The sequence below is a fragment of the Gorilla gorilla genome, chromosome 14, assembly GCF_029281585.2.
Source record: "Gorilla gorilla gorilla isolate KB3781 chromosome 14, NHGRI_mGorGor1-v2.1_pri, whole genome shotgun sequence".
Classification (NCBI taxonomy): domain Eukaryota; kingdom Metazoa; phylum Chordata; class Mammalia; order Primates; family Hominidae; genus Gorilla; species Gorilla gorilla.
The window spans coordinates 113,907,505-113,933,667 of NC_073238.2; the positions used below are offsets into that span (position 1 = coordinate 113,907,505).

The 26,163-nt window shown below is 45.0% G+C and overlaps 1 protein-coding gene and 1 pseudogene across 4 annotated transcripts in view; one reads left to right on the forward strand and one right to left on the reverse strand.

Moving 5' to 3' along the window:
• Positions 1-3,189: 3,189 nt before the first annotated feature.
• UBAC2 (UBA domain containing 2) overlaps positions 3,190-26,163 on the forward strand; it is a 187,763-nt gene continuing 164,789 nt past the window's right edge. For 2 of the 4 annotated variants that reach the window (XM_019039738.3, XM_055360005.2), the window contains exon 1: positions 3,190-5,650. In XM_019039738.3, coding sequence (XP_018895283.1) covers positions 5,620-5,650 — 31 coding nt within the window. In that variant the 5' untranslated portion in view covers positions 3,190-5,619. The remainder of the gene's footprint in view (positions 5,651-26,163) is intronic. The other 2 variants (XM_055360000.2, XM_055360004.2) reach the window with 1 other exon arrangement.
• On the reverse strand, positions 19,926-20,509 carry LOC101150418 (histone H2A.Z-like; annotated as a pseudogene).

The following is a 26,163-nucleotide window of genomic DNA, read 5'->3' on the forward strand; positions in this document are numbered from 1 at the left end:
AGTGCCCCTCTACCTATCACCATGGCCCCCTGGAATAAAGTCTGCTTTACCATCTGATATGGTTTGGCTGTGTCCTCGCCCAAATCTCATCTTGAAATGTAATCCCGAGGTGTCTAGGGAGAGACCTGGTGGCAGGTGACTGGAGCATGGGAACAACCATGTTGTTCCCATGATAGTGAGTTCTCATGAGATCTGATGGTTTTACAAGGGGCTCTTCCCCCTTCACTCGGCACTTCTCTCTCCTGACACCTTGTGAAGGACGTGTTTGCTTCCCCTTCTGCCATGGTTATAAGTTTCCTCAGGCCTCTGCAGCCATGTGGAACTGTGAGTCAATTAAAACTCTTTCCTTTATAAATTACCCAGTCTTGGCCGGGTGTGGTGGCTCACATCTGTAATCCCAGCACTTTGGGGGGCCGAGGCGGGTGGATCACCTGAGGTCAAGAGTTCGAGACCAGCCTGGTCAAAATAGTGAAACCCTGTCTCTACAAAAAATACAAAATTAGCCGGATGTGGTGGCGGGCGCCTGTAATCCCAGTTACTAGGGAGGCTGAGGCAAGAGAATCACTTGAACCCGGAAGGCGGAGGTTGCAGTGAGCCGAGATAGCGCCAGTGCACTCCAGCCTGGGCAACAAGAGTGAGACTCCATCTCAAAAAAATAAAAAATAGGCCGGGCGCGGTGGCTCACACCTGTAATCCCAGCACTTTGGGAGGCCGAGGCGGGTGGATCATGAGGTCAGGAGATCGAGACCATCCTGGCTAACATGGTGAAACACCGTCTCTACTAAAAAATACCAAAAAAAATTAGCCGAGCGTCATGGCAGGCGCCTGTAGTCCCAGCTACTCGGGAGGCTGAGGCAGGAGAATGGCGTGAACCTGCGAGGCGGAGCTTGCAGTGAGCCGAGATTGCGCCACTGCACTCCAGCCTGGGCGACAGAGCGAGACTCCGACTCAAAAAAAAAAAAAAAATTAATTAAAAAATAAATCAATAAAAAAATTACCCAGTCTTGGGTATTTATAGCAGTGTGAGAACAGACTATTGCACCACATTGAACAAGTGTCATGAATAATTTTTTCTTTAACCTTACCCACCTGGAGATTTTCCTGATGCTAAGACCTCAGAAATGCTGTTTTATTTTATTGAAGGAGGACAATGGCTTCACATCAGAATGAGCAGGATACAACATTTTGAAAGACACATTCCCTGTTTTTTATGGGCTCACCCTTTCACAGTAGAAGACAGAAACCCAATAACAGAGACAATGGCATAAGTATTATAAAGTAGGCATGCATGAAGTGTGATGACAGCACAAAAGAGGGGATAACTACTTCTGCCATTACAGTCTGGAAGAGGTATCATTTCAGCTAATATTGTGGCAAAGTATTTTACCCAGCAGAGGGAGTATCCACTCAATGATGTTCTTAAAGTACCTAGGTAGGAGTGCTAGGCAGCAAATGATTCTCTTAATGTGTATGTCCACACACTGTTATGTGTAAGTAGCCTTATTAATTTGGTTGTAAATAAAAGGTTGAGTAATAATAAAAATGAAATCACTAAATTCTACAAATTTGACCTCAAAATATACTGTAAGTTCTGATATTATTCCTACTTTACCTGGGAAGGCAGAGCGGTTACCTAGGAAGGTGAACTGTGGAAGTCCGCTGTGGATTGGGGATACCTGATCTCATGATGAGTCAGGCTTACCCTGACTCCTTCTGGGTCTCTCTGGTGGAGACAGCCCTTCACCTCTGCAAAGCTTATCCACGTGTCTGGTGATTTCCTTACAGCATACATAGCTTTTAAGGTTTACAAACATATACCTATTTCCCCAATGTAGAAAGCAGATTCAAAAAGAGGTTCAACAAAACATAGTAAGGCAATAGGTGATTCCTAGAGACCAACAGACTGAGTTCTTGTAATAAAATCTAGAAAAGAGAAAAGGTGGAAATGTCAGCCAGGGCAACAGAAATGATATGCACCAGCAGATCCAGGAATTCATAGTAAAGGTCAGATGAGTTTCACAGGTGTAGGGTTTCCTCTACCTCTGCACTACTGACAATCCAGGTGGGGTAATTCTTTACTGTGGGCAGGAGGAGGGGGGAGGTTGGCCTGGTATCGCTGGATGTTTAGCAGCACCCTTGGCCTCAGCCCATTAGATGCCAGTAGCACCCTCTCCCCAGCACGTTGTGACACCCAAAAATGTCTCCAGATATTGTCCCCTGGAGGTCAAAATTGTCCCCTGCGAATCACTACACTACTGCATCTCAGACTTTAAGGTGCACACAAATTACCTGGGGTGTCTTGTTAAACGCCAGTTCTGCTTTAATAGGTCTAGGGTAGGGCTTGGCACTTTCTAGTGCAAACAAAATCCCAGGTGAGGCTGAAGCTGCCTGTCCACAGACCACACTTGCTCCTTAGAAGACAAATCTGCAGCCACCAGTTAGCATGTTCAGGTCCTCAGGATGCAGAGTAGATGTACAATCAAGGTATGGATCACTGCAGATACTTATGAGGAGAGTCTGGATGCCATACCATCTTGCATTTAGTTGCAAAGAATGTTTATAGAATTGAACGTAAGTGAAGGGTTTATGATTTTAAGCTTTAAAGCACTTTTTAATTTCGGTTCTCAAACTTTTTGGAATCCCTTTATTCTTAGAAATTATTAAGAACTACAGATCTTTAGTTTATGTGGCTTTATATCTATAAGTATTTACCATAGTAGAAATTGAAACTGAGAAATGTAAAAGATATATATGAAGTTCATTAAAAAAATACCCGTTACATATTAACATATCTAACACTTTTTAAAGCAAAATTACTATACTGTCCCAAGCAAAAAAATATTGGAATAGCATGGTTTAACATTTTGGCAAATGCATGCACGTATGTATGTATGTATGTATTTATTTTGAGATGGGGTCTCTCTCTGTCCCCCAGGTTGGAGTGCAGTGGCACAACCTTGGCTCACTGCAACCTCTGCCTTTGGGTTCAAGCGATTCTCATGCTTCAGCTTCCTGAGAAGCTGGAACTTCAGGTGTGCACCACCACACCCAGCTATTTTTTGTACTTTTTGTAGAGACAGGGTTTCGCCATGTTGGCTAGGCTGGTCTCAAACTCTTGACCTCAAGTGAACCGTCCGCCTCAGCCTCCCAAAGTGCTGGAATTACAGGTCTAAGCCACTATGTCTGGCGGGCAAATGTCTTTAATGTCTGGTTCAATAGAAAACAGCTGGGTCCTCATATATGCTTCTGCTTTCAGTTTGTTGGGATACATTGCTTTGGTTGAAGCATATGAGGAAAACCTGGCTTCACCTAGATACACCCCCATGGTTGGAAAAGGAAGCATTTTAATAGCCTTTCAGGTGATACATTATTTTTTGATACTATACCATAACTTAGCAAGTGGTAGTTTCTTAAAGGTTAATTGCAGTGAGGAATCTGAAACCATATGAATGAACATTTTGGACTGTTACACTAAAGTTTACTGGTGTATTTTATGGTTCAAATTGATCTTTTACCCACATAAGATTTCATAACATTATGCATCAGTCAACTGGAAAATCCAGTTATGTAGCTCTGTACAGTGGAAAATCCAGTTACGTAGCTCTGTACAGTGGTCCAACTGTACAATGGAAAACTCCACTATATACTTGAGAGAGTAGAAAATAAAACTAATGTCTTAGCATTATTATGAAAATAGTTTTGGACTTTGCATCCCCTTAATGGGTCAGGGTGTAGTCCATCAACAGCTTCTGCAAACCTTTTGACTGTCGTTTTCCTGAAAAATAACTCGAACGAACCTAAACGTAAATGTAAAATGTACTTCAAGACTGTGAAAATGGGCTGGGCCCAGAGGCTCACGCCTGTAATCCCAACACTTTGGGAGGCCAAGGCGGGCGGATCACGAGGTCAGGAGTTCGAGACCAGCCTGACCAACATGGTGAAACCTCATCTCTACTAAAAATACAAAAAATAGCCAGGGTGGTGTCAGGTGCCTGCAGTCCCAGCTACTTGGGAGGCTGAGGCAGGAGAACCGCTTGAACCGGGGAGGCAGAGGTATCAGTGAGCCGAGATCGCGCCACTGCACTCCAGCTGGGGAGAGTGAGACTCCATCTCAAAACAAACGAACAAAAAAAGACTGTGAAAATGAACTTTACGAATAAAGCCTAAAGAAGCAAATAAAAGTCATACTTTTGCCTTCTATAATAAGTGTTAACATTTTGGCCCACTGGAACCTCTCTTTGAGGGTAGGGACTGTGTTGATCTACGAATCACAGATTTAGCACACTGGCTGGCACTTATGAGCACTGAAAATGCTTTTTTTTTTTTTTTAGTACTCCATAGCCTATCCCTTTCATTTAGCTGAGTAGCGTGGTCAATTTTCCCCATAATATGCATTCTCACATAATTGCATGTATTTCTGGGGTACAGTGTGATGGTTCCATACATATACACATTGTGCAACCATCTAATCAGGGTAATTAGCACATCCATCACCAAAACACTTGTCATTTCTTTGTGGTGAGAATATTCAAAATCCTCTCTTCTAGCTATTTTGAAGTTAACATTATCGTTGAGTATAGTCATCCAAATGTGCAAGAGAATACCAAAACGTATTCCTTCTAACTATAACTTTGTGTCTGTTGACCAACCTCTCCCCATCTTCCCCCCCAGTAACTCTCCTCTGTACAAGAATAACCACTCTTTTACTCTCTACTTTCACGAAATCAACTTAAAAAAAAAACTTTTTAAAACGACTGCATGATATGTTTTCAGGCTCACACATTTAAAAACCGTGACTTTGGCAAAGAGTAACTTCATTCTGCTGGGGAAAAAAATTTAAATGGCCTGAGTCCGGAAGCTCGCCAGGGCAGAAGCGCAGGGTCGCTCCGCCGGGCTCGCCGCGCCGGGGATCCCCCAGCCACCCGCCACCACGGCGGGGAGGGCAGGGTGCTGACTCCAGGGACCACGACACTCGGCCCCGGTGTTGGGGATTCCGCGCGGGACCCACGCGGGAACAAAGAGGCGGCTGGACGGCCCAGCTCTCCGCACCCGGAAGGACCTGTTCCACCTCTCCGGCTCCCGTACCCCTCTATCCGCATCTGAGTGATCAGATCCCACTGCAGTCAACAGCACGCGGGGTAGCCAGCTTCGAGGGACCGCCCGGAAAGACACAACGCGCGTGGAAGGCGCCGGGCGTCCAGTCTCGGGAGAGATTAGAGGTGGCGCTCCTGCCCAGCGCCGGCAATCCAGGGGAATCCGCGGCCATCGCGGATCCACCAGGGGTGAGGCGGCACTGAGCACAAGTGTGAGGCTCTCGGGAGCTAAGCCTCCGCTTCCCCAGTGCCACCCGTTTTTACCTCAGGCGGTTCTGACCGCCATCGTTTCAACCTGGAGAGGTGGGCCCTCCCCTACGGACGCACTTCCCTTCCCTGGCAGGAAGGAGGGCGCTGACCCAGGGGGCGCACGCCCCTGACTGCGCATGCGCCGTTCGTCAGCGGCGAGTGGCCTCGCGGCGCCGGATTCGTCGCTCCGTCAGGAGTGCGCCTGCGCGGTCGCTGGGGCTTGCACTTCAGCTTCCCCTCCCCCGGCGCCCTCTGGGGCTCCGAGCCCGGCGGGACCATGTTCACCAGCACCGGCTCCAGTGGGCTCTGTGAGTACCGGCCTCCGCCATCCTGGCTGCCCCCTACACGCCACCCTAGGCACCTCTTTGAGGAGGCTGAGGCAGCGGGGACCCTCGGGTTTGCCGGAGGTGGTGGGGCCAACCCTCCAGACCCGCGTCCGAACCCTGCTAGTTCCCGGTCTTGGGGGTCAGCGGAAACCGCCCCCATTTCGGCCTGGAGGGGCGAATGGGGACAAAGCCCCGCCGCCCGCCCCGACCCCACCTGGTATCCCCAGGTGCGCTGCCCAGGAGTCTCTTGGGGCCGCTGCAAGTGGGCAGGTGCCCTGGTGTTCTCGTGGGCCAGCCCCAGGCCCTTTGCGGAGCGTGTGTCGCGCTGAAGGAAGGGGCCGTCCCCCTTACCTTGCCCTATTCTTTTAGGCTCGGGGGACCGAACTGACTCCCCCCGCCCCCACTTGCAAAGTTCAGCCTCCGCTTTGGAAGCTGACCTCTCAGTTTCACTTGGATGTGTTTCTTCTTCAGTCTCCAAGAAGAGTTTTTAGACAAACAAACACTGATGAGAGTGCTTTCAAGTGGAGGGAAGTTAGGAAGTCGTGGCGAGGGAGCGCAGCTGTGCTGCTGGATGTTGCTGTTTTCCTGGCGTGTTAGCGGTGGTCAGCAGGTAGGGGGCGGAGAAGTATTTTTACAGCCAGTTAAACGGCTTTTCTCACTGAGTGTGTGGAATTGACTTTCGGTAAGGTAGACTGCGTGTTAACAGTTAGGCACGGGTACAGCAACGGAGAACAGCTCTAATTTTGCAATTGCTTGTCACTGTTCATACTCCATGTGAAGTTAATGCTGCTGGAGGACAGAAACATCTGACATTTCCAAATATTAAAGATCTGTTGGCCGGGCGCGGTGGCTCACGCCTGTAATCCCAGCACTTTGGGAGGCCGAGGTGGGCGGATCACGAGGTCAGGAGATCGAGACCATCCTGGCTAACACGGTGAAACCCCGTCTCTCTACTAAAAACACAAAAAATTAGCTGGGCGTGGTGGCGGGTGCCTGTATTCCCAGCTACTCGGGAGGCTGAGGCAGGAGAATGGCGTGAACCCGGGAGGCGGAGCTTGCAGCGAGCCGAGATTGCGCCACTGCACTTCGGCCTGGGCGACAAAGCGAGACTCCATCTCAAAAAAAAAAAGAAAAGATCTGTTGGGAATGTCATGAATCTTCTGAGAATGTGTGTCTCGTCTTGTAGTCTGACAGTGAGTTAGTATCAGTGCCACAGGCGTAATTGTAAATCTTCCTCACTTCTCAACTTCTCAGGTTTTGAAATGGTTTCAATATTTATGATTTTCTTTGTTTCATAATTAATTTGATTTATGGCATCTTTCATGGATTGGTCCCAGAGTATGTTACAACTACTAACTAATCTTCCCCAAACTACCCTTTAGATAAAGAGCATTAGGACTGTAGCTGAAGCTGACAGTTCAAGAAGGCAATGTGGTTTTCCTGGGATCACACAGTGAGCCAGGAACTAGTGGTTATGAAATTAATGGTGGAATTCTTCAATTTCAATTGTTCTTTAGCATTTTGATCTATCCTTGCTGGCCAAAGTGCATATAAAAAAAATAAAGGGCAAGAGAAATCTTATTGGTTGCTGTACTGTATTAGCCGTGAGATTATATTGGCCAAGTGTATTCAAATTTGATACAGGGCAACTGTGGGGAAGATAATATTTTGTTATCTATGGCACATGGTGGTGAGTGTTGAATTCTAGGAACCAAACTGTTGCCCAGGGAGAGGCGTAGGTCTGGAGCCCCTCTGCAGCTGTCTTGGACTGTTTCTAAAATTAAGTGCTTCTGCAGTGTAAGAGTTGTTGGGATGGCCGTTCCTCAGAAGGCTGTGTCTTACATGCTCATTTTACAAACATTTTTGGCATCTCCTCTGGGCGATGAACTGGGCTAGGTGCTGGGAATGCAACAACGAACAGGTCCTGGTCTCAGTGCTTACAGTGCTGACGGAGCTTAGGCACAGTTTTCCAGGACTGGTCATTAGAAAAGGCTGTGTGTCAGCTTTAACATTTTTCTCTGGAGAAGCTACCCACTGAGGGAGAAGTGATTTCCTTTGTTTTATTTTATTTATTTATTTATTTATTTATTTATTTATTTATTTATTTATTGAGATGGAGTCTCACTGTCGCCCAGGCTGGAGTGCAGTGGTGGATCTCCACTCACTGCAACCTCCGCCTCCTGAGTTCAAGCGATTCTCCCGCCTCAGCCTCCCAAGTAGCTGGGATTACAGGTGCCCACCATCACAGCTGCCTATTTTTGTATTTTTAGTAGAGACGGGGTTTTGCCATGTTGACCAGGCTGGTCTTGAGCTCCTGACCTCAAGTGATCCTCCCGCCTCGTCCTCCAAAAGTGCTGGGATTACAGGCGTGAGCCACTGCCTATGATTTCCTTTAGATAAGTTGAGGGACCCTTTAGCAAATCAAAATTCTGATCCTGAGCAAGAATCTGAAAGAAGGATGATACGTGTACCTAGCCCTACCCCCATGGGTGGTGAATAACAGTCCCTTTCCAGGGATAAATCCCTGCCATTTCCTACCACCTGCATGTTTCCCACGTTTTGTGGTTAGTAGATAATAGTATTTTAGTGTTAAACTTGCCTTTCTCTCTCATCCATTCAACAAGTGTCTGTTGAGTACCCATATCAGCCACACACTGTTGATATACAGAGGATAAAGTAATAAGCAGGATCAAGGAGACCAGCATCAAACAGGCTAACAAGTCAGTATGATTCACATAGTGATAAGTGACATGAAGACAATGAGAGGGTAACTGCAAAGACCGAAGTTATGGTGGAGGACCACTTTAGCATGCATGGTCACGGAGGGTAGCCGGGAAGGTGACATTGAGCTGAGGCCCAGATGGTGTGAAGGAGCAAGCCATATCAGAGTTTGTTGAAAACTCTTCATTTTGAAGAAAGGGGACAGCAATACAGTTTCAGACACAATGCAGTTGAAAACACCCTGCCGTGCCTGTTTCAAGTGCTTGAAACTATATTGCTGTCTGCAATTATGACCGGGTAAAAGTGCATAGGATTAGTGATCATGACTTATTTTAGGTTCCTTACTTGTTGTAGACCAATGCTGTCACTCAGCTCTACGTTGAGTAATATGTGTATCATTCACTGCATTTATTAATAAGCTCCTATTTACCTCACAGTATGTTTACTGTGTAATGATGGACTCAGTCAACATTAATTGCATGCCTAATATTTTCCAGGTGTAGTTCCCACCCTCAAGGAGTTCAGTGTCTATTGGGGCAAAACTTTTTAAAAAAGAACGTCTGTGCTCAGTGCTGTGGGTTTATTGCAGGGGGTGGGCTGGTTGTGGGGAGGCACAGTTAAGGAAGACTTCCCAATGTAGCAATATTTGGGCGACTTTTGAGAGTTTGGCAGGCATCATAGTGTGGAGAAGGCCTCTGGGAGGGACAGAGCCTGGACAGGGCTTGGCAGAGAGGCAGGAAGCAATGAATTAGGGTTGGTTATGGCTGGAGTGAGCAGTTCCTAAGAGATGTGTGGTGAAGTCTTTCAGAGGACAGTGGAAGGTGAGACAAGAACTAGGGACAGAACTTGTGAACATTTTAAACTTTAAAGAGGGAGAAGAATAGGTGCCAGGGAAGAAAACTGAGGAATGGCCAAGGAAGTAGGGGGACACCCGGGAGGAGAGGATTTCAGGGGAGAGTGGCTGATGGCATTACACGCTGCAGAGATTTTCAAAACGGGCCTGAAGCGCGACCTGTGGGAAAGAAAGAGGCCCCCCCAGAACCTTTCCAGAAAAGCTCATCCAGTAGTTGGGGGGAGAGAAGTGAGATTATAATTAGCTGAGGAATGAGTGAGGAATGAGTGGGACATAAATGGAGACAGTGAGCTTGGAAAGTGCTTTCAAGATCTCGGTTCTGAGAATCAAGAGAGTGAGTTGTGGTTAGAGGTGGCCGCAGGTGTAAGGGGGAGTTTCGTTTCTTTTTTTTTTTTTTTTTTTGCGACGGAGTCTTGCTCTGTCGCCAGGCTGGAGTGCAGTGGTGCGATCTCAGCTCACTGCAACCTCTGCCTCCTGGGTTCAAGCAATTTTTCTGCCTCAGCATCCTGAGTAGCAGGGACTATAGGTGTGTGATACCACACCCGGCTAATTTTTGTATTTTTGCTAGAGACAGGGTTTCACCATGTTGGCCAGGTTGGTCTTGATCTCCTGACCTCGTGATCCGCCCGCCTCGGCCTCGCAGAGTGCTGGGATTATAGGCGTGAGCCACTGTGCCCGGCCAGGGGAGTTTCTATAAGTGGAGAGGAGGCTTAGCTTGTTTAAAAGGTGTTGGGAAAAACCCAGTGGGAGGGGTGTGGTTGAAGACACAGACAGGAATGAGTGATAGGACTGAGTTGTGAGGAGGTGAGGATCCGGGGCCCAGGGCAGGTATGCTTCTCATTGCTGTAGGAGGGAAGAGGAGGGGTTACTCTTGGTCACGGAGCGGTGGTTGTCAAACGCTGCTCCTGTCCCAGCTGCAAAAAAATCAATCACGGTGTTTTCTGAATGTACACCTTCCCGGGTCTCCTCCCCAGAGGGTCAGATTCAGAAGAGCTAGCATGAGTGTCAGAAACCTGTCATTTTTTGTTTCAAGAAATGTGTATTTTTAAAGTCTCCACATCCCCCCACCCCAGGACATTTTAATGGACAAACAGATTGAGATGGAGGCAGGAGGGCAGCCACAGGCAGGGCAGAGAGAATGGAGTCTGGTGCGCTGATGAGAGAAGATGGAAGATAGAAGGATTCTTGGATGTGAGGGCGATCTGGCTGCGACATCTGTCACCCCATTGATCGCCAGAGTTGATTAGGCTGATCTGGCTGGCTAGGCGGGTGTCCCCTTCCTCCCTCACTGCTCCATGTGCGTCCCTCCCGAAGCTGCGCGCTCAGTCGAAGAGGACGACCATCCCCGATAGAGGAGGACCGGTCTTCGGTCAAGGGTATACAAGTAGCTGCGCTCCCCTGCTAGAACCTCCAAACAAGCTCTCAAGATAGAAGGATCCTAACGATGTGTATTCTGGTAGGTTGTGTCAATAAAGCTGATTGGATCTGCAGAGAGGGAGGAGTTGAAGCTGACTCTGGTTTACCGCCTGGGCAGCTGGGTGGATAGGTAACGTTCCCAGTCACTAGAGAGGGAATGCAGAGAAGCAGGAGCTCATTTCGGGAGAAGATGAGTTCAGCTTTGGACCTGTGCAGTGTTGAGGGGTTTGCAGAGTCCAGTCAGAGGTACTCGGGACACTTGGGGAAGGAAATCCAGAGCTGGACTGGATTGGACATGAGTAGGTGAGAGTTAGGTTGTGGGTGTGAGTGAGGACTCCAGAGGTGGGGGGACAGTTGGAAGCTGAGGACAGACCTTCAGGCCATTCCAGCATGTAAGGGATGGATAGAGAAAGAGGAGGCAGAAAGTAGGCAGAGCTGGGGGCTTCTGTAGGAGGAGTTGCGTCTCTTCCCCTAGTCCACTGGATGGATGTGCCTTCTTCCACGGAATCACGCGTCCCACAGCCGCTTCCCTGGCTTTGCTCACCACCATGGCTATGCTCACCAGCCTCTGATCCCTCCTTGTCTCCAGTGTATCAGCCCATTTGTGGCATCTCTTTCTTCATATCCAGTCTGGAACCTGTAGTTCATTACTGGAGCCATGGTCTCATCCAGACTCTCGGAGACCTGGCACGTCTGTTCTGTGGTGCTCATCGAGCAAAACCCTAACTTTGCATTGATTTATGGGGTCAAGTCTGGGCCCTTGGCACCGTTTCTCAGCTAAGTTTCTGGTATTCATTTCTCAGCTAAGTTTCTGGGATTCAGTCATCTCCCTATGCTACCTCCATTTTGTCTTCGGCTCAAGGCTATTCTCAGTTTCTCCCCATCTCTTCACCCACCATCTCACTCTTTACCTATCCAAAAAATCGGGGCCATCACCTGGGTGCTCCTTCCGCTTCCTGCTCCCTCTCTCTGACTTGTTTCTGTCCACACTCAGCTTTGTTCCTTTCCTCCAATCCAGAAGAATGAAGCAGCCTTCTCCTGAGGCCCACCCTCCACCGATTCTGAACTCTTTCTTTCCTGTCTTTTCTAGCACCACTCTTGCATTTTCTTTACCTTCATTCTGTCTCCTGCAGGAATGAGCCTGGCACGTGGTTACAGCTGATGCTTTCTCCTGCGGGTGCCTTAGTGGCACCCCTCCCTGAGTTGGGAGTCTTTACCTGCTGCTGCGTTGACCTGGGGGTTGCATCCTTATTTGGTGAGAGGGCAGAGTATAGAGGTGTAGCACACAGGCCTGGAAGTGAGACTACCTGTACTTCAGATGCTTTCTTGATGGGAAGGAGGATCAGAAAAGTTAATATGTGTGGAGCTCCTAGAATTTTGCCATAGTAACTACTCAGGTTTAAGTAGTATTAACTGGATCCTTCTTCTGAGCCTATTCTTAAAAATGCAAAAGTATAACCCATCCAACAACTCTATCATGTACCTTCCCAACTGCTGACCACCTTCTTTCCAGCTCTTAAAAGGTGATCTTCCCTTATTTTTTCCCTGTTCTCACCTCCCTTCACTTTTTAGCCTTGTGCAATTAGTCTGCTACTCTTCGATGGCGGGGCCCTGTTCTGGGCTCATTGTGGCCTGCTTCCGTCCCGCTATACCATTGAGCTACTCTGAGTGAAACTCTTGTTTGATCCAAAACATTTGGTAGGGAGCCTTGGGCCAGATGCAGTTAGAGAAGTTTGATGAGCCTAAGGTCCACTGGTGTCAGCCTGTGGTGTGAACATTTGTCTCACTGTAGAGCTGGGTGTGCCCTCAGGACTGGTGGGGTCATTTGAGGCCTGCACTCTCCACCTTTGTTCCAGCTTAGGATCCTGCCTTCGGAACCTGAATACCCTGTCCCCTGCATACTGCTAAAATGGACACCAACATTGACTCCTGAGGCTCTTTTTTTTGTGTTCTCATGAAGGAGCAAACCGTGTTCCTACTGACATTCTTTCTTAAGTATGCATTCAGTGTGTGGGAGATGATGCAAATAAATCTTTATTTTTGCCTCTCATCATCTCTTTTTTTTTTTTTTTTTGAGATGGAGTTTCACTCTTGTTGCCCAGGCTGGAGTGCAATGGCGTGATCTTGGCTCACTGCAGCCTCCGCCTCCTGGGTTTGAGCAATTCTCCTGCCTCAGCCCCCCAAGTAGCTGGGATTACAGGCGTGTACCACCACACCTGGCTAATTTTGTATTTTTGTTAGAGATGGGGTTTCTCCATGTTGGTCAGGCTGGTCTTGAACTCCTGACCTCAGGTGATCCGCCCTCCTCTGCCTCCCAAAGTCTTGGGATTACAGGCATGAGCCACCATGCCCCACCTTCACTGTGTCTTTAAAATACACTCAGCTGGGGAGCTGTTTGCTTTTATGAAAAGCTGTCAGGCCTTGTGACTTACCCTTTATGCTTTAATTAACTGATTCAGCAGATACTTACTGAGCACTCCTGTGGGCCAGCCGGTCTCCTAGGTTCTCAGGATTCAATAGGAAGTAAAAGGCCACATAAGGTGATGATCTTAGGTGATAGAAGTCTTGAAATGTAGGCTCCATTTAAAAATTAAAAGTGTCCAGTTCAATATATTAACACTTCAGTCTTCATTCAAAGATAAGACTTTCCCCCCTTTTTTTCCCAGTTAAGACTTGTAGTTGGCAACCATCTCTGTCCGAAAAAGCGGTGTGACAGGCTTCTGGTGCGTTCGGCTCCTCTCTGTCCCTCAGATTTCTTGTGTCTGACTTCGCTAGGTTCTGGATTGAGTGGAATAGGAGGAGGAAGGAGAGGTGAGGCTCTCAGATTGTTCTTCTGTGGCTCCCTGAGCCTCGCACGTAGTTAAAGCCGACCCTGTGTCCTGCAGGTGCTTCAGTGGGCTCTTCAGAGACTCCCGACTTCTATCCCTGCTGCCTCCTTGACCTGGGGGTTTGCATCTTTATTTTGGTCAATTTATTTTGGCCAGTTTATTTTGGTGACTCCTCAGCGCCTAGGAACTTAGATCCCCCTATAGTTTCCTCCTGCTGGAGTCCTTTTGGCCTGCCTGGGGGCACTGTTGTTTGAACCTAAGGCCCTCTGCTGGCTCTCGCGCACAGCCTGGCTGGGACTGCATGTTCCTTGCCCTGGCTGTGCACGTGGGTCCCAGTGCTCAGCACGGCTTTTCCAGCTCTCTAGATTTCCCAGGTTGGAGATCCACTGTACCCTTGCTGGTCACAGATTTAGCGCATGAAATAGGCCATCGAGCCCCTACCTCAGCTTGGTATGAAGGTGTGGCTGTACTCACAGCCCCTCAAGGGTTCACTTCACAAAGCCCCCTCCTCCTGTCCTGTCTTCACGGGAGGGAACCCTCACATTCCACTGTCTGTAGCCCTGACCTGGCTGAGAGGACTGTGGGAATCAGGGGACTGCCTTGTAATCACTCTTGGAATGTTCTGCATTCTGCTATGGAGCCTCCCTTTGGTGGCAGCAGCCCTTCTCTTTTGGTACCTTAGTGGAAATTCCTGTTTGATCATCTTGTTTTGGTTGGTTTTCTATTTGTGGGCCAGGAACTGTTTGGCTCTCTTCTTTAAGGCGCGCTTTAGTGTTTATACTTTTCTGCTGTAACCAGGCCTAGGTTGCCCAAACCTGAACAGCTCATTTACTCTTGGGGACACACTCTTCCCCACCAGTCTTAAGTTTTTGGGGGCTGTATTATTGAAACTTCCAAGGAATATACTCTTCATAAATTTTAGCGGCTGGGCATAGTGGCTCATGCCTGTAATCCCAGCATTTTGGGAGGCCAAGGCGGGTGGATCATCTGAGGCCAGGAGTTCGAGACCAGCCTGGCCAACATGGTGAAACCCCATCTCTACTAAAAATACAAAATTAACCGGGCATGGTGGTTGGCACCTGTAATCCCAGCTACTCGGGAGGCTGAGGCAGGGAGAATCAGTTGAACCCAGGAGGCGGAGGTTGCAGTGAGCCGAGATCATGCCATTCCATTGCACTCCAGCCTGGGTGTGAGACTCTGTCTCAAAAAACAAAACAAAAAACAAATTTAGCTAAAAAGGAAAGCTAGGCATTAACTAGGGAGGAACAAGCTTAAGAGCGGATGCTTTTAAAAAATGTTTCTTTTCATCGTAAAAGTAACGTTAACCACACTATAGGAAGTTTGGAAAATAGGAAAAAAAAACGGTCCTAGCATTTCATTTAATTTATTCGTCTTTTCTTTTTCTATACACTTATGTTCTTGTTTTGAAATAACTGACTTTGTTATAAAATGAGTACGTGTTCATCAGAGACAATTCTGTGATGCAGGAAAGGAGTTCAGTGCAATGTAGGAAAGCACTAGGAAGAAATAAAATGGCATTTATTGATATTTTGGTGTTTCTGCTGTTTTTCCAGTACAAAAATGAATATCTAAATAATAGGTAAAAATAAATTTATCTCGATACTATTTTCTTGCCTTTTTTCCACCCAACAGAATCTTTTAAAATGTAATCATAATGAGCATGTATGTGCTCCGCTTTTTTCTTTTTCTTTTTTTTTTTTTTTTTTGAGATGGAGTTTCGCTCTTGTTGCCCAGGCTGGAGTGCAATGGTGCCATCTCGGCTTGCTGCAGCCTCTGCCTCCTGGATTCAAGTGATTCTTCTGCCTCAGCCTCCTGAGTAGCTGGGATTATAGGCATGCACCACCACGTCTGGCTAATTTTGTGTTTTTAGTAGAGACGGGGTTTCTCCATTTTGGTCAGGCTGGTCTCGAACTCCCGACGTCAGGTGATCTGCCTGCCTTGGCCTCCTAAATTGCTGGTATTACAGGCTTGAGCCACCACGCCTGACCTATTTTTATACTTTTAGTAGAGACGGGGTTTCACCGTGTTGGCCAGGCTGGTCTTGAACTCTTGACCTCAGGTGATCCACCCACCTCGGCCTCCCAGAGTGCTGGGATTACAGGTGTGAGCCACCATGCTGGGCCCCACTTTTTCCCTTTGTCATAAGTGTTCCCCTAGGATGCTGCAGAATTAGGTTGTTTCTCCCCTCCTTTTTTTTTTTTTATTTTAGTAATGCCGAGAGCATCTTAACTTTCAGATATTCATAGAAGTGAAAGAAGGTTAAATGAAGTGTATTCTCGTATAACTTTTAGTACGTACTGCCTAATTCCAATCTCAAAGGGTAGTACCAATTTAAACTCCACCAGCAATTTAAGGGAGAAAAGATTGCTTTTCTTAAGTTATTACATTTCGTATTCACAGTAGCCCTATGAGGATAGGTGTTGTTATTTTTCCCCTCCACAAACAAGTCTTTGCACGCTCAGAAAATGATTGGTCGAAGACCACATAGCTAGTAGTATGTGGAAGAGCTGAGATTTGACTCCGATTTGCCTGCTTCCAAAACCTGTACTTTCTACTGTATCATACAATGAAAATTTAGTCCCTTTAGTGGAAAATGGCAATGGCAATATGACTTGTTAAGTGTTAGGACAAACATCTGGGAAAAAGAATCATTATTTAAACAAGGGTGCTACACGTCTATATGGTTCTTATACCTTTTCAATCAACAACTAATAAGTGTGAGTTATTATTGGTTTTAATGATAAAATACTACGTGTTAGGCACTGTTCTAAGCAGTTTACCTATATTGACTCACTTAATTCTCATAACAGCCCTGTTAGGTAGGCACAGTTACTCTTCCCTATTTGCAGATGAGGAAACTGAGGCACAGACATTTAAGTAACTTTCCTACTGAGGAGCAGGTCTAGGATTTGAACCCAGATGGTCCGGCTCCCTGTTCTGTGTTGCTCACTACTGCTTCTCAGCCTTAAAGAAGTTTATCTCCGTGTGTCTCCCAACCACTGGGATCGTCTCAGGCGAGTGATGTTAGTAGCTCAGGTTAGTGTAGAGCTTGAGCCCCGGTCATTGGAAACTGCATCATTGTGTCCTGGCAGTGTGCTTTTCCCTCATCCCCTTGGGACCATGGCAGCCTCCTTCCTGGGTTCTACCATGCTTCTTCTCCTGGCTGCCAGTGCACAAGTCTGCCTCTCCCCACATCAGAACCAAGATCCAGTTTACCTTTGGTAGACATGTTTTATGTCCTGATTAGGATCTTTTGTAGCAGTTAGTGCTCTACAGTTGTTTTTATTTGTGTATCCTCTGTTTTTCTCTTCCCTTACCAAGTCATCTTCCTTTTCCAACTTTTTCTGTTCTCAACCTGTCTCAATATCAGTTTTAGTAATATAGGTGGAACCTATCTTACATCAAGCAATTTTAAAATTGGCATTTTTATAGCATTTTAATAAGCAAAACTTGCTAAAGCATATCTCATCAATAATTTAGCATTTTTGAAGTGTGCTTTGTGAAATGGTACTATGAGGAGCTCCTGAAGTGTTAACCCTCATTTAAATTATGAGTGTAAATGAGAATTATAAAGTAATCCTTATTTAAATCATGATTTTCCCCCCAGATTTTTCCCTAAGGCTTTCTAAGTTACATTGCCATTGTTTCAGTCATTTCCCAGAATTTAGTCCCTTCAGTGGACGTGATACAATGGGAAGAGCATGACACTAATCTTTGGAAAGGGTTCTGTAGCCAAGTTAGGTTGGGAATGTTGTTGGCCATATTGTTTTTTGACATTGACGATGCAGATTAACACTTCAAAGATCCTTTGCAGCCCTGCAACAGAGCAATCTGTTTGACTTTATTAACTCTGTTTCTAAGATTTATTGGGGGACATAAAATATAGGGAAAAAACATAAATTTCCATTTCATTATACTGCCCAGATTTGATCATTATTTCTATATTGCTATTGTATAAATTTTTTTCTCCTTTATGTGTGCATATAAATACACATTTTTAAAGGAAAGGTCAGCCTATCTACAGTTTCATATTCTGCTTTTTTCATTTACTCTTCTTGAATGAATTCACTCCATGTCATTAAGTAATCTTCAAAGCCAACTTTTACCATTATCTTTGTTTTGCCTTATTACAAAACTGAAACATGCTGAGAAAGTTCAAAAATTATACATATATTTTATGTAGTGTAGAAGGGATTAGTCCCACATAATCATTCCCACACCCACATAATCATTGTTGGTAGTCTAGTGGTCATTCTTTTAGACTTTTTCTGTGTACCTGCTTATCTATGCATTCTTTTTTTTTCTGACACATGTATATACATATACATATACCTATACATTTGATTTTATACAGAAATGGCATTCAAATACACATTTGATGTTCTTCCAACATCTCAGATATTAAAAAACATGAGTTAGAATGATTATAACTTTTTTTTTCAATTTTTTTTTTTTTTGGTTTAAGATGGGATTTCGCCATTTGGGCCAGGCTGGTCTCGAACTCCTGACCTCAGGTGATCTGCCTTTCTTGGCCTCCCAAGTTGCTGGGATTATAGGCATGAGCCACCACGCCCTATCCATAACTTTTTTTTTGTTTTTCTTGAGATAAGGTCTTGCTCTGTCGTCCAGCCTGGAGTGCAATGGTGTGATCTCGGCTTACTGCAACTGCTGCCTCCCGGGTTCAAGTGATTCTCCTGCCTCAGCCTCCCGAGTAGTTGGGATTACAGGCACCTGCCATCATGCCCTGCTAATTTTTGTATTTTTTTAGAGACAGGGTTTTACCATGTTGGGCAGGCTGGTCTTGAACTTCTGACCTCAGGTGATCCGCACGACTCAGCCTCCCAGAGTGCTGGGATTACAGGCATTAGTCACTGCACCCGGTCGATTATAACATTTTATCGTACTAAAATAAGTTTTTTTTGCAGTATTTTCCCGTTAGAAACACTTAGAACATCTTTGTAACTAAGTTATTGATTGCATCTTTAACTTCATTTTAAAGAAATAATCATAAATGTTGAATTATTGAGTCAAAGGATAAGAATATTTTATTTTATTTTATTGTAGAAAGAGTCTTGCTTTGTCGCTCAGGCTGGAGTGTAGTGGCGTGATCTCAGCTCACTGCAAGCTCTGCCTCCCAGGTTCAAGCGATTCTCCTGTCTCAGCCTTCTAGTAGCTGGGATTACAGGTGTGCACCACCACACCTGGCTAATTTTTGTATTTTTAATAGAGATGGGGTTTCACCATGTTGGCCAGGCTGGTCTCGAACTCCCAACCTCAAGTGATCTGCCTGCCTCATCCTCCCAAAGTGCTGGGATTACAGGCGTGAGCCACCGCACCTGGCCTGATTGTGTATTTATTGTAGAGCCAGGGTTAGAACCTAGGTCAGAAAACCTGTCCTGCTGTTTCTTCAATCTTGTATCATTTTTTGCCTTGGCATCTTTGGTTTTTTTTGTTTTTTTTTTTTCCTGGAATCCCTCCTGGAGTAAATTTTTTTCGTGTAAGGACACGAGTGGTGAACTTCTGGATCTTGGTTGGCCGTTCTTGTGCAGTCCTGAATGACTGGATTCCTAAGTACCTAGTGTGGGTTTCCTCTTTGTTTGTGGGTACAGCCTTTTCCCTCAAGAGGCTCAAACTTCAAATGGCAGGGCTGACTCTAGGTTCTCTTCTAGTATGCAAGGCGTATGAATAGGCTGGTTTGCATATAGGTTGCAGAGGTGGGGAGTAGGTGGTGGTGGGGGAAGCAGGACTGTGAGAACCCCCTGCAGTCGTCAAAGGGTGGCTCATTGCTTTCTGTGGCTTTTACTCCTGAGTGAAGCTGCCTTTCTTATTACCCTCCTTTTCCGTTCCCCGTCACCTGTGCTGTGATCTGGTTTGGAAGTTTGAAGTTACCCCAAGCTCTCTTCTACTTTTTTGCAGACCTCCAACCCCCTCATTGTTCTCCTTAAGCAGATTGCCCCCCCACCCCACCCTTTTTGGAGAGTTTCTAGGATTTTATTTTGGGGGAATAAATAAATTTCTTTCCAACTGGGATGGTGGTGGAAAGGCTGTTTGTAGACTGTGGGTTTGGGGAAGGGTTTGAGGCCTCACTGCTGTCATGCTTGTTCGGTGGCATTTGCACCACTGGAGATGATTTTAGACAGGGTGTCAGCCCAGCATTAAACATCATTGAAATAGAAGTCAGGTCATGACTCCCTTTTCAGTTCTTTTCTTTTTGTTTTTTTTTTTTCTTGGGGGATATGACCTTTATTGAGCTTATCCACCACAGTGGAAATAATGTCTGTACAAAACCAAATGTTTGTTACTATAACTTCTGCATTACAATTAAAATCCAGTTTTTAAAAAACAGTCAACTCAATCAAAGCCCACTACTTCAGAATCAATAGCTTCCTTGAAGCCACAGTAACACTTAAATATGGTTAAGACTCAAATGCAGAAATTTGGTTGGAAAGCTAATTAAACTTCCAACTTGCCCAAATAGAATTACAAAAAGACAAAATTGTGTTTTTCACAGAAATACAGTCCACTGGCATCACCAACACTGGACAGCTGTTCTGGTATTTAGAGTCCTGAGATAACAAGGAATCCAGGCATCCATTAGACAGTCTTCTGTTGTCCTTTCTTCCCAATCAGAGATTTGTGGATGTGTGGAATGACACCACCACCAGCAATTGTAGCCTTGATGAGAATCCAATTCTTCATCTGCACGAATAGCAAGTTGCAAGTGACGAGGGGTAATATACACTTTACCTTTAAGTCTTTTGATGCATTTCCTGCCAGTTCAAGTCCCTCTGCGGTGAGGTACTCCAGGATGGCTGTGCTGTACACAGCGGCAGTTGCACCCACATGTCTGTTACCCATCGTCCTGGATTTCAGGTGTTGATGAATACAGCCCACTGGGAACTGCAAGCCGGCTCTCTGCGAGCGGGAAACCGCCTTTGTCTTGGCCTTTCCAGAGTCCTTCCCAGCCTTACCGCCAGCCATTTCGAGTTCTGCTGAAGCTCAAGCAAGGCAGAGAGAAAGGGCTAATCAGACCCATGGTGAGATTCCACCATCTACTCCTTCGTCGCACCGTGATTCAAACTGCCCTTTTCAGTTCTTGCTATTCCTGATCGGATCAAAGAGAAAATCTTGATGTGGTGCTAGTCTGAAAGACCTCTCTAATAAAGGCTATTTTCCTATTGTAACAAAAAGAGCAGGAAGTAATATTAGTCTTTAATAACTTTGTTTTGTTATAGGTTGGTGCAAAAGTAATTGCGGTTTTTGCCATTAAAGGTAAGATGGCAATTACTTTTGTACCAACCTATATTTGTGTGTGTGTGTATGTATTTTTGAGACACAGTCTCACTCTGACGCCTCAGCTGGAGCGCAGTGGTGCAATCTCGGCTCACTGCAACCTCTGCCTCCCTGGTTCAAGGGGTTCTCATTCCTCAGCCTCCGAAGTAGTAGCTAGGATTATAGATGCCCGCCACCACACCTGGCTAATTTTTGTATTTTTAGTAGAAACAGGTTTTCACCATGTTGGCCAGGCTGGTCTGGAACTCCTGAACTCAGGTGATCCGCTCACCTTGGCCTCCCAAAGTGCTGGGATTACAGGTGTGAGCCACCGTGCCCGGCCTAGTGTGTTTATTTTTATAGTTACCACCTATTAATGAGAAAGCAATACTTGTTTTCCATTTACCGTAGTGATATCAAATTTCGTTTAAAATATTTATGTAAATCATAGGTGATTTAAAGAAAAATATTAAATAACAGGATCAGGGCAGGCAGAAACTGGTGCTGTAGTGGTAATGCCTGCAGTTTGAGAAATGCCCTAAATTCTCCCGAAGATTGTTCATATTCCTCCCCAGGTCTTGGTATTTGTTGATTCTTTCTCTGGACTCAGTTGAAAGGACACATTTCGCTGGTGTTTTGAGGGTTCTTTTATTTTGAAACAACTGTGGAAGGGCGGGAACGTGGACAGGTGTCCTGGGTCTGCTGTCTTAGACTGGAATTTTACCTGGTGGTCTTCTTGGTTTTGTCGTTTTTGATGGACTCTTTTCTTTTTTCTTTTCTTTTTTTTTTTTTTGAGACGAAGTCTTGCCCTTGTCCCCCAGGCTGGAGTGCAGTGGTGCGATCTTGGCTCACTGCAAACTCTGCCTCTTGGGTTCAAGTGATTCTCCTGCCTCAGCCTCCCGAGTAGCTGGGATTACAGGCGCCTGCCACCATGACCGGCTAATTTTTGTATTTTTAGTAGAAATGGGGTTTCACCATGTTGGCCAGGCTGGTCTCGAACACCTGACCTTGGGTGATCTGCCTGCCTCGGCCTCCCAAAGTGCTGGGATTACAGGCGTGAGCCACGGCGCCTGGCCTCTTTCCTCGTTTTCGAATTAATTTTAGTGTTTGGGGTTTTAGTGGGGCTTGTTCCCCCCTTCAGCTAGGCCGTTGCTCAGCGTCAGTGGCTGGAGATGTTGGCAGAGTCAGTCCCTCCATCCATTAGGTGCTGAAGGGCCACTCAGAAGCCCAAACTTGCAAGGGTTTTTCTGCTCGGATCTCTTACGCTTTTCTCCCAGGGAGAGGTCCCGTGGCTCATCAGAGCTTTAAAAACCAGACTTGGGTTTCTCCACCATGCAGGCGTGTGTTCTGCCTGCCCTCTTTCTCCAGCCCAGACCCACGTAGGCTATGCTGAAACTCTGTGGAGGCAGACCCTCTTGTGTGGCCTGGGGACGTTCCAGCGCCATCTTTGTAGCTTGGGCAGCCTTACTTGTCACCCTGTTTGGTTGAGTCCGACTTCTTGGGTCCTTGAACACAGGGAGGCACCCTGGCTTGGGGCCAGCTGTTACCCGCGCTCGCCCTGGCATGCAGCCCTCTGGTGTCTCAGCTGCGCTGATGGGCGCCCACCCCACGGTGCTTCTCCAGGCCCCAGGCGTTTGCTTTGGTCTCTGTGGAGGTTGTGGGGGGCAGGTTGGAGAGGAGAGTTACTTGCCAGCACTTTAAAATTGGCTTATTTCAGACCTAAATTCAAGGTGTCTGTGATGTCCTGAGGCGGATGATCTGGCAGCCTCAGGGCCGAGTTGTTAGGTGGGTGGCAGCGTCCACCGAGCTCGCGCCCACCTTCTTGCCATCGACTCCCCCATTTCACTGCCTGCCTGGCCTCTGTAGGCACTTGAATTTACAACACGTTTTCTTGCCACTAACCACACATTTCCCCACTTGAAAAGTATTATTTCTTCTCTCTTACAGTTTATCACGTGGTCCATAACTTTCTGTAAGCGTCCTGATTTACTTTATTTAGAGTTATTCCAACTGTTAACTGATTTATCCCATATTTGTGTGTTACAATCATAATTTTTTAAACTTCTTTTGGCTTTTAAAGTTATTTCATTATATTTCTTGTCTAATTAGTACTTTTAGTAATTACTGCTTTTTACATTTAATCATAGTGTTAATGTTTGTATGAAATCTCCCTAAGAAGTATAAACCCAACTGGTGGCCACCACAGTGGTGGGACCAAAATGAACATTTAGGTGCCCAGTGCCTTTGCTGACTTGCAGATTTGAAACACTTTTCTCTGGCATGCAGGCCTCTGTGTTTGGTGCTGTTTCAGGACTAGGATTGTAAATTTTACAGCTCACTCTTTCCTCCCCTCTAATTCACACTGTTTAAGTATTTTAGATGTGGAGCACATTTTTTGTATCTAGAGGGTGAGTCCTTCTCTTTCCTGACCTTTTTTTTTTTTTTCCTGGAAACTTCTTAGCACTTTCTCCTGCTTATTTTCCTGATAAACTGTATAACTCTTGCTTCGATAACAAGTGTTTATTGGCTGCCGTCCTGAGCCAGGCACTCTGCCCGGTTGTTTGGGGACCTGTATGAGGAGCGGTCAGTGTGGCACGTGTCCAGTGTCATTGAATTCTCCTCAATGCATTAGGGACAGGAGCTGATTGATGGATGGCTTCCAGTGTTTTACTTCTAAACACTGTAGGGAAACAGCTGTAACAAAAATAAACCTGGAACCTTTTGATCCCTGGACAGTCTCTGTTGAGACGATCACCAGGAGGCACTCATTCCTCCTTAACGTGGTCACCGAATCTAAGTTTCATTAAGTTTTCTTTTAGGAAGTCCAGAGACTTGAGGAATAAATCATAGTGGAAGTGCAAGGTGTCTCTTGCAAGGCATGGGTTTACTGTGATTTTGTGGATTTCTGCCCTTAGTTTTGGTTTAGCTCCTTTCTGATGAAAAACTTTATAAGAAAGTTACTTTATGAGACACCAAGTCACCCCATTCTTGTGAGAACCCTGAGAAGTTTACCAAATAGTTAAGTAGTCAGACATAGGAAAACCAATGTTGTGGTAGGATATGGTGGCCCCTCCTCTCAAGGGTGTGAACCATACAGGGCTTTTTGATGTGTGTATTTTTACATGCGTGACTTGTGGAGGCAGGCAGAGTTTCTGGGTTGCTCCCCTACCTGTCTGTCTTCAGCTAGAATGCTTCTGTAACAGCCCACAGGACTAAGCTTTACAAGGCCTGTGGTTAGTGTCTCCAGTACCCAAAAGATACATATTTTTATTCAGGTAAAATTGGCCATTTTAACCATTTAAAAATGTTCACTTATTGACTTCCAGTACATTTACATTGTTGTACAATTAACAGCAACCACAATTTAATTGCAGAACATTTTATCACGCCAGAAAGAAACGGAGTGCCCATTAAGCCAGGCTTGTCCACCCTGCAGCCCATGGGCCATATACGACCCAAGACAGCTTTGAATGCAGCCCAACACAAATTTGTAAACTTTCTTAAAACATTCTGAGATTTTTTCAATTTTTTTAAGCTTATCAACTATTGTTAGTGTTAGTGTACTTTATGTGTGGCCCAAGATAATTCTTCTTTTCCAGTGTGGCCCAGGGAAACCAAAAGATTAGACATCCCTGTATTAAGCAGTCATGCCCTATTACCTTCTCCCAACTGTCCCTGACAAACACTAATCTGCTTTCAGTCTGTATGGATTTTTAAATTCTGGACATTTCATATAAGTGGAGTCATATAGTACGTAACTTTATACGACTGGCTTTTTTTCACTTAGCATAATGTTTTTGAGGTTCATCTATGTTGTAGCATGTATCAGGATCCGTTCCTCTTATGACTGAATAATATTCTATTGTATGGATATACATTTTGTTCATTTGTTCATGGACATTGGTTTGTATCCACTTTTTGTGTTATGATAATGCTACTATGAACATTTGTATGTAGGTTTTTGTGGAAAAAAAACCCCTGTGTTTTCAGTTTTCTTGGGTATATTCCTCAGAGTGGAATTGCTAGGTCATGTCATAATTCTGTGCTTGACGTTTTGTGGAACCAAAAAGATATATCTTAAGTATTAAAATAGTACGCATATAAAGTTATCATACTTCCTTCTTATATATTAGAAAGAAATGGTTTCTTTATAGTCAGGCAGAACCAAGTTCAAATCCCAGCCGCTCTACTAACTAGCTGTGACCTTCAGTGAGTTATTTAGCCTTTCTTAGTTTATTTCTTCACCTAGAGAATGCTGATAATTAATTCGTGCTTCAGGGCTTTTATAGTAATTCACTGAGATGGTATTACATGTAAAGTGCTTTTATTAGCACAGTGCCTGGCATAAAATAATCCACATATACTGTAATATTTATTTTAGGATAATACATAGTCACCCAAGCCTGATTAGTATTTATTGCCTCAAAGAAATGACTATGTACTTAGGTCAAACCAAAGAGAAATCAGACCCAAAAGGAATTCTTAAACTTTATATTTTTATATTATCTTTGCCAGAGAGGTATTTTGCATTTTTACTTTTAGATTAATGCATTGTCTGTTATTCTCAAAATTTGTAGCATCCCTGTTTTCAAAGGTAAAAGGATCTCCTGCAGAGAAGTGACTTTTTCTTAACCTTCTGTTTGATCTTTGCTTGGGTTCTGTGTGTATGAACCACTTCCTGGCTCTGCTCACAGAGAGGCCGAAGATTACTAGTGACTTGCCCCATCTCAGTGCATAAGGATTCACCATATGGATCTTTTTCTTGAATTAGTAACTAGTTACAAATTATTTTTTCTAATTGTCAAAATAGATTTTTTTTTTTGTAAAAAATTAAGATCTCCCATGAACAGACCAGAGATTATCTCTGTTAATATTTTGGTAGATGCTTTTTTAAAAAAAGTATTTATATATTATTTTTGTATAATAATACCACTAGAATATTTTGCACTTACTATTTAGGAACATCTTTCCAAGGTACAAAATATTTTTCTACAACCTATTGCTTAATGTTGAATATTATCCCATTTTTATGGATAGAACATAATTTACCCATTTCCCAATTAGATATTCCTATTGTTTCTGGTCTTTTCACTATTATAAACAGTGCTGTGATGAACATTTTTGTAGCAGAATCTTTGTGCACATTTATGATAATTACTTTGGGCTAAATTCCTAGAAATGGATTTCTTGGATCTGTGTTGCAACCTCCACAAACTGCAGTCTTTTTATATTTCGTTCACAATTACATTTACTTTTGTTACACAGGGCACCACTTTGATTTCTATTAGTGCTGTTTGTGATTGTGTATGTCTTTCACTTGAAATCCACCATGAAGGTGAAAATTTGTTTGAACCGTGGCACTATATGGCAATGCAGTGTAGTCA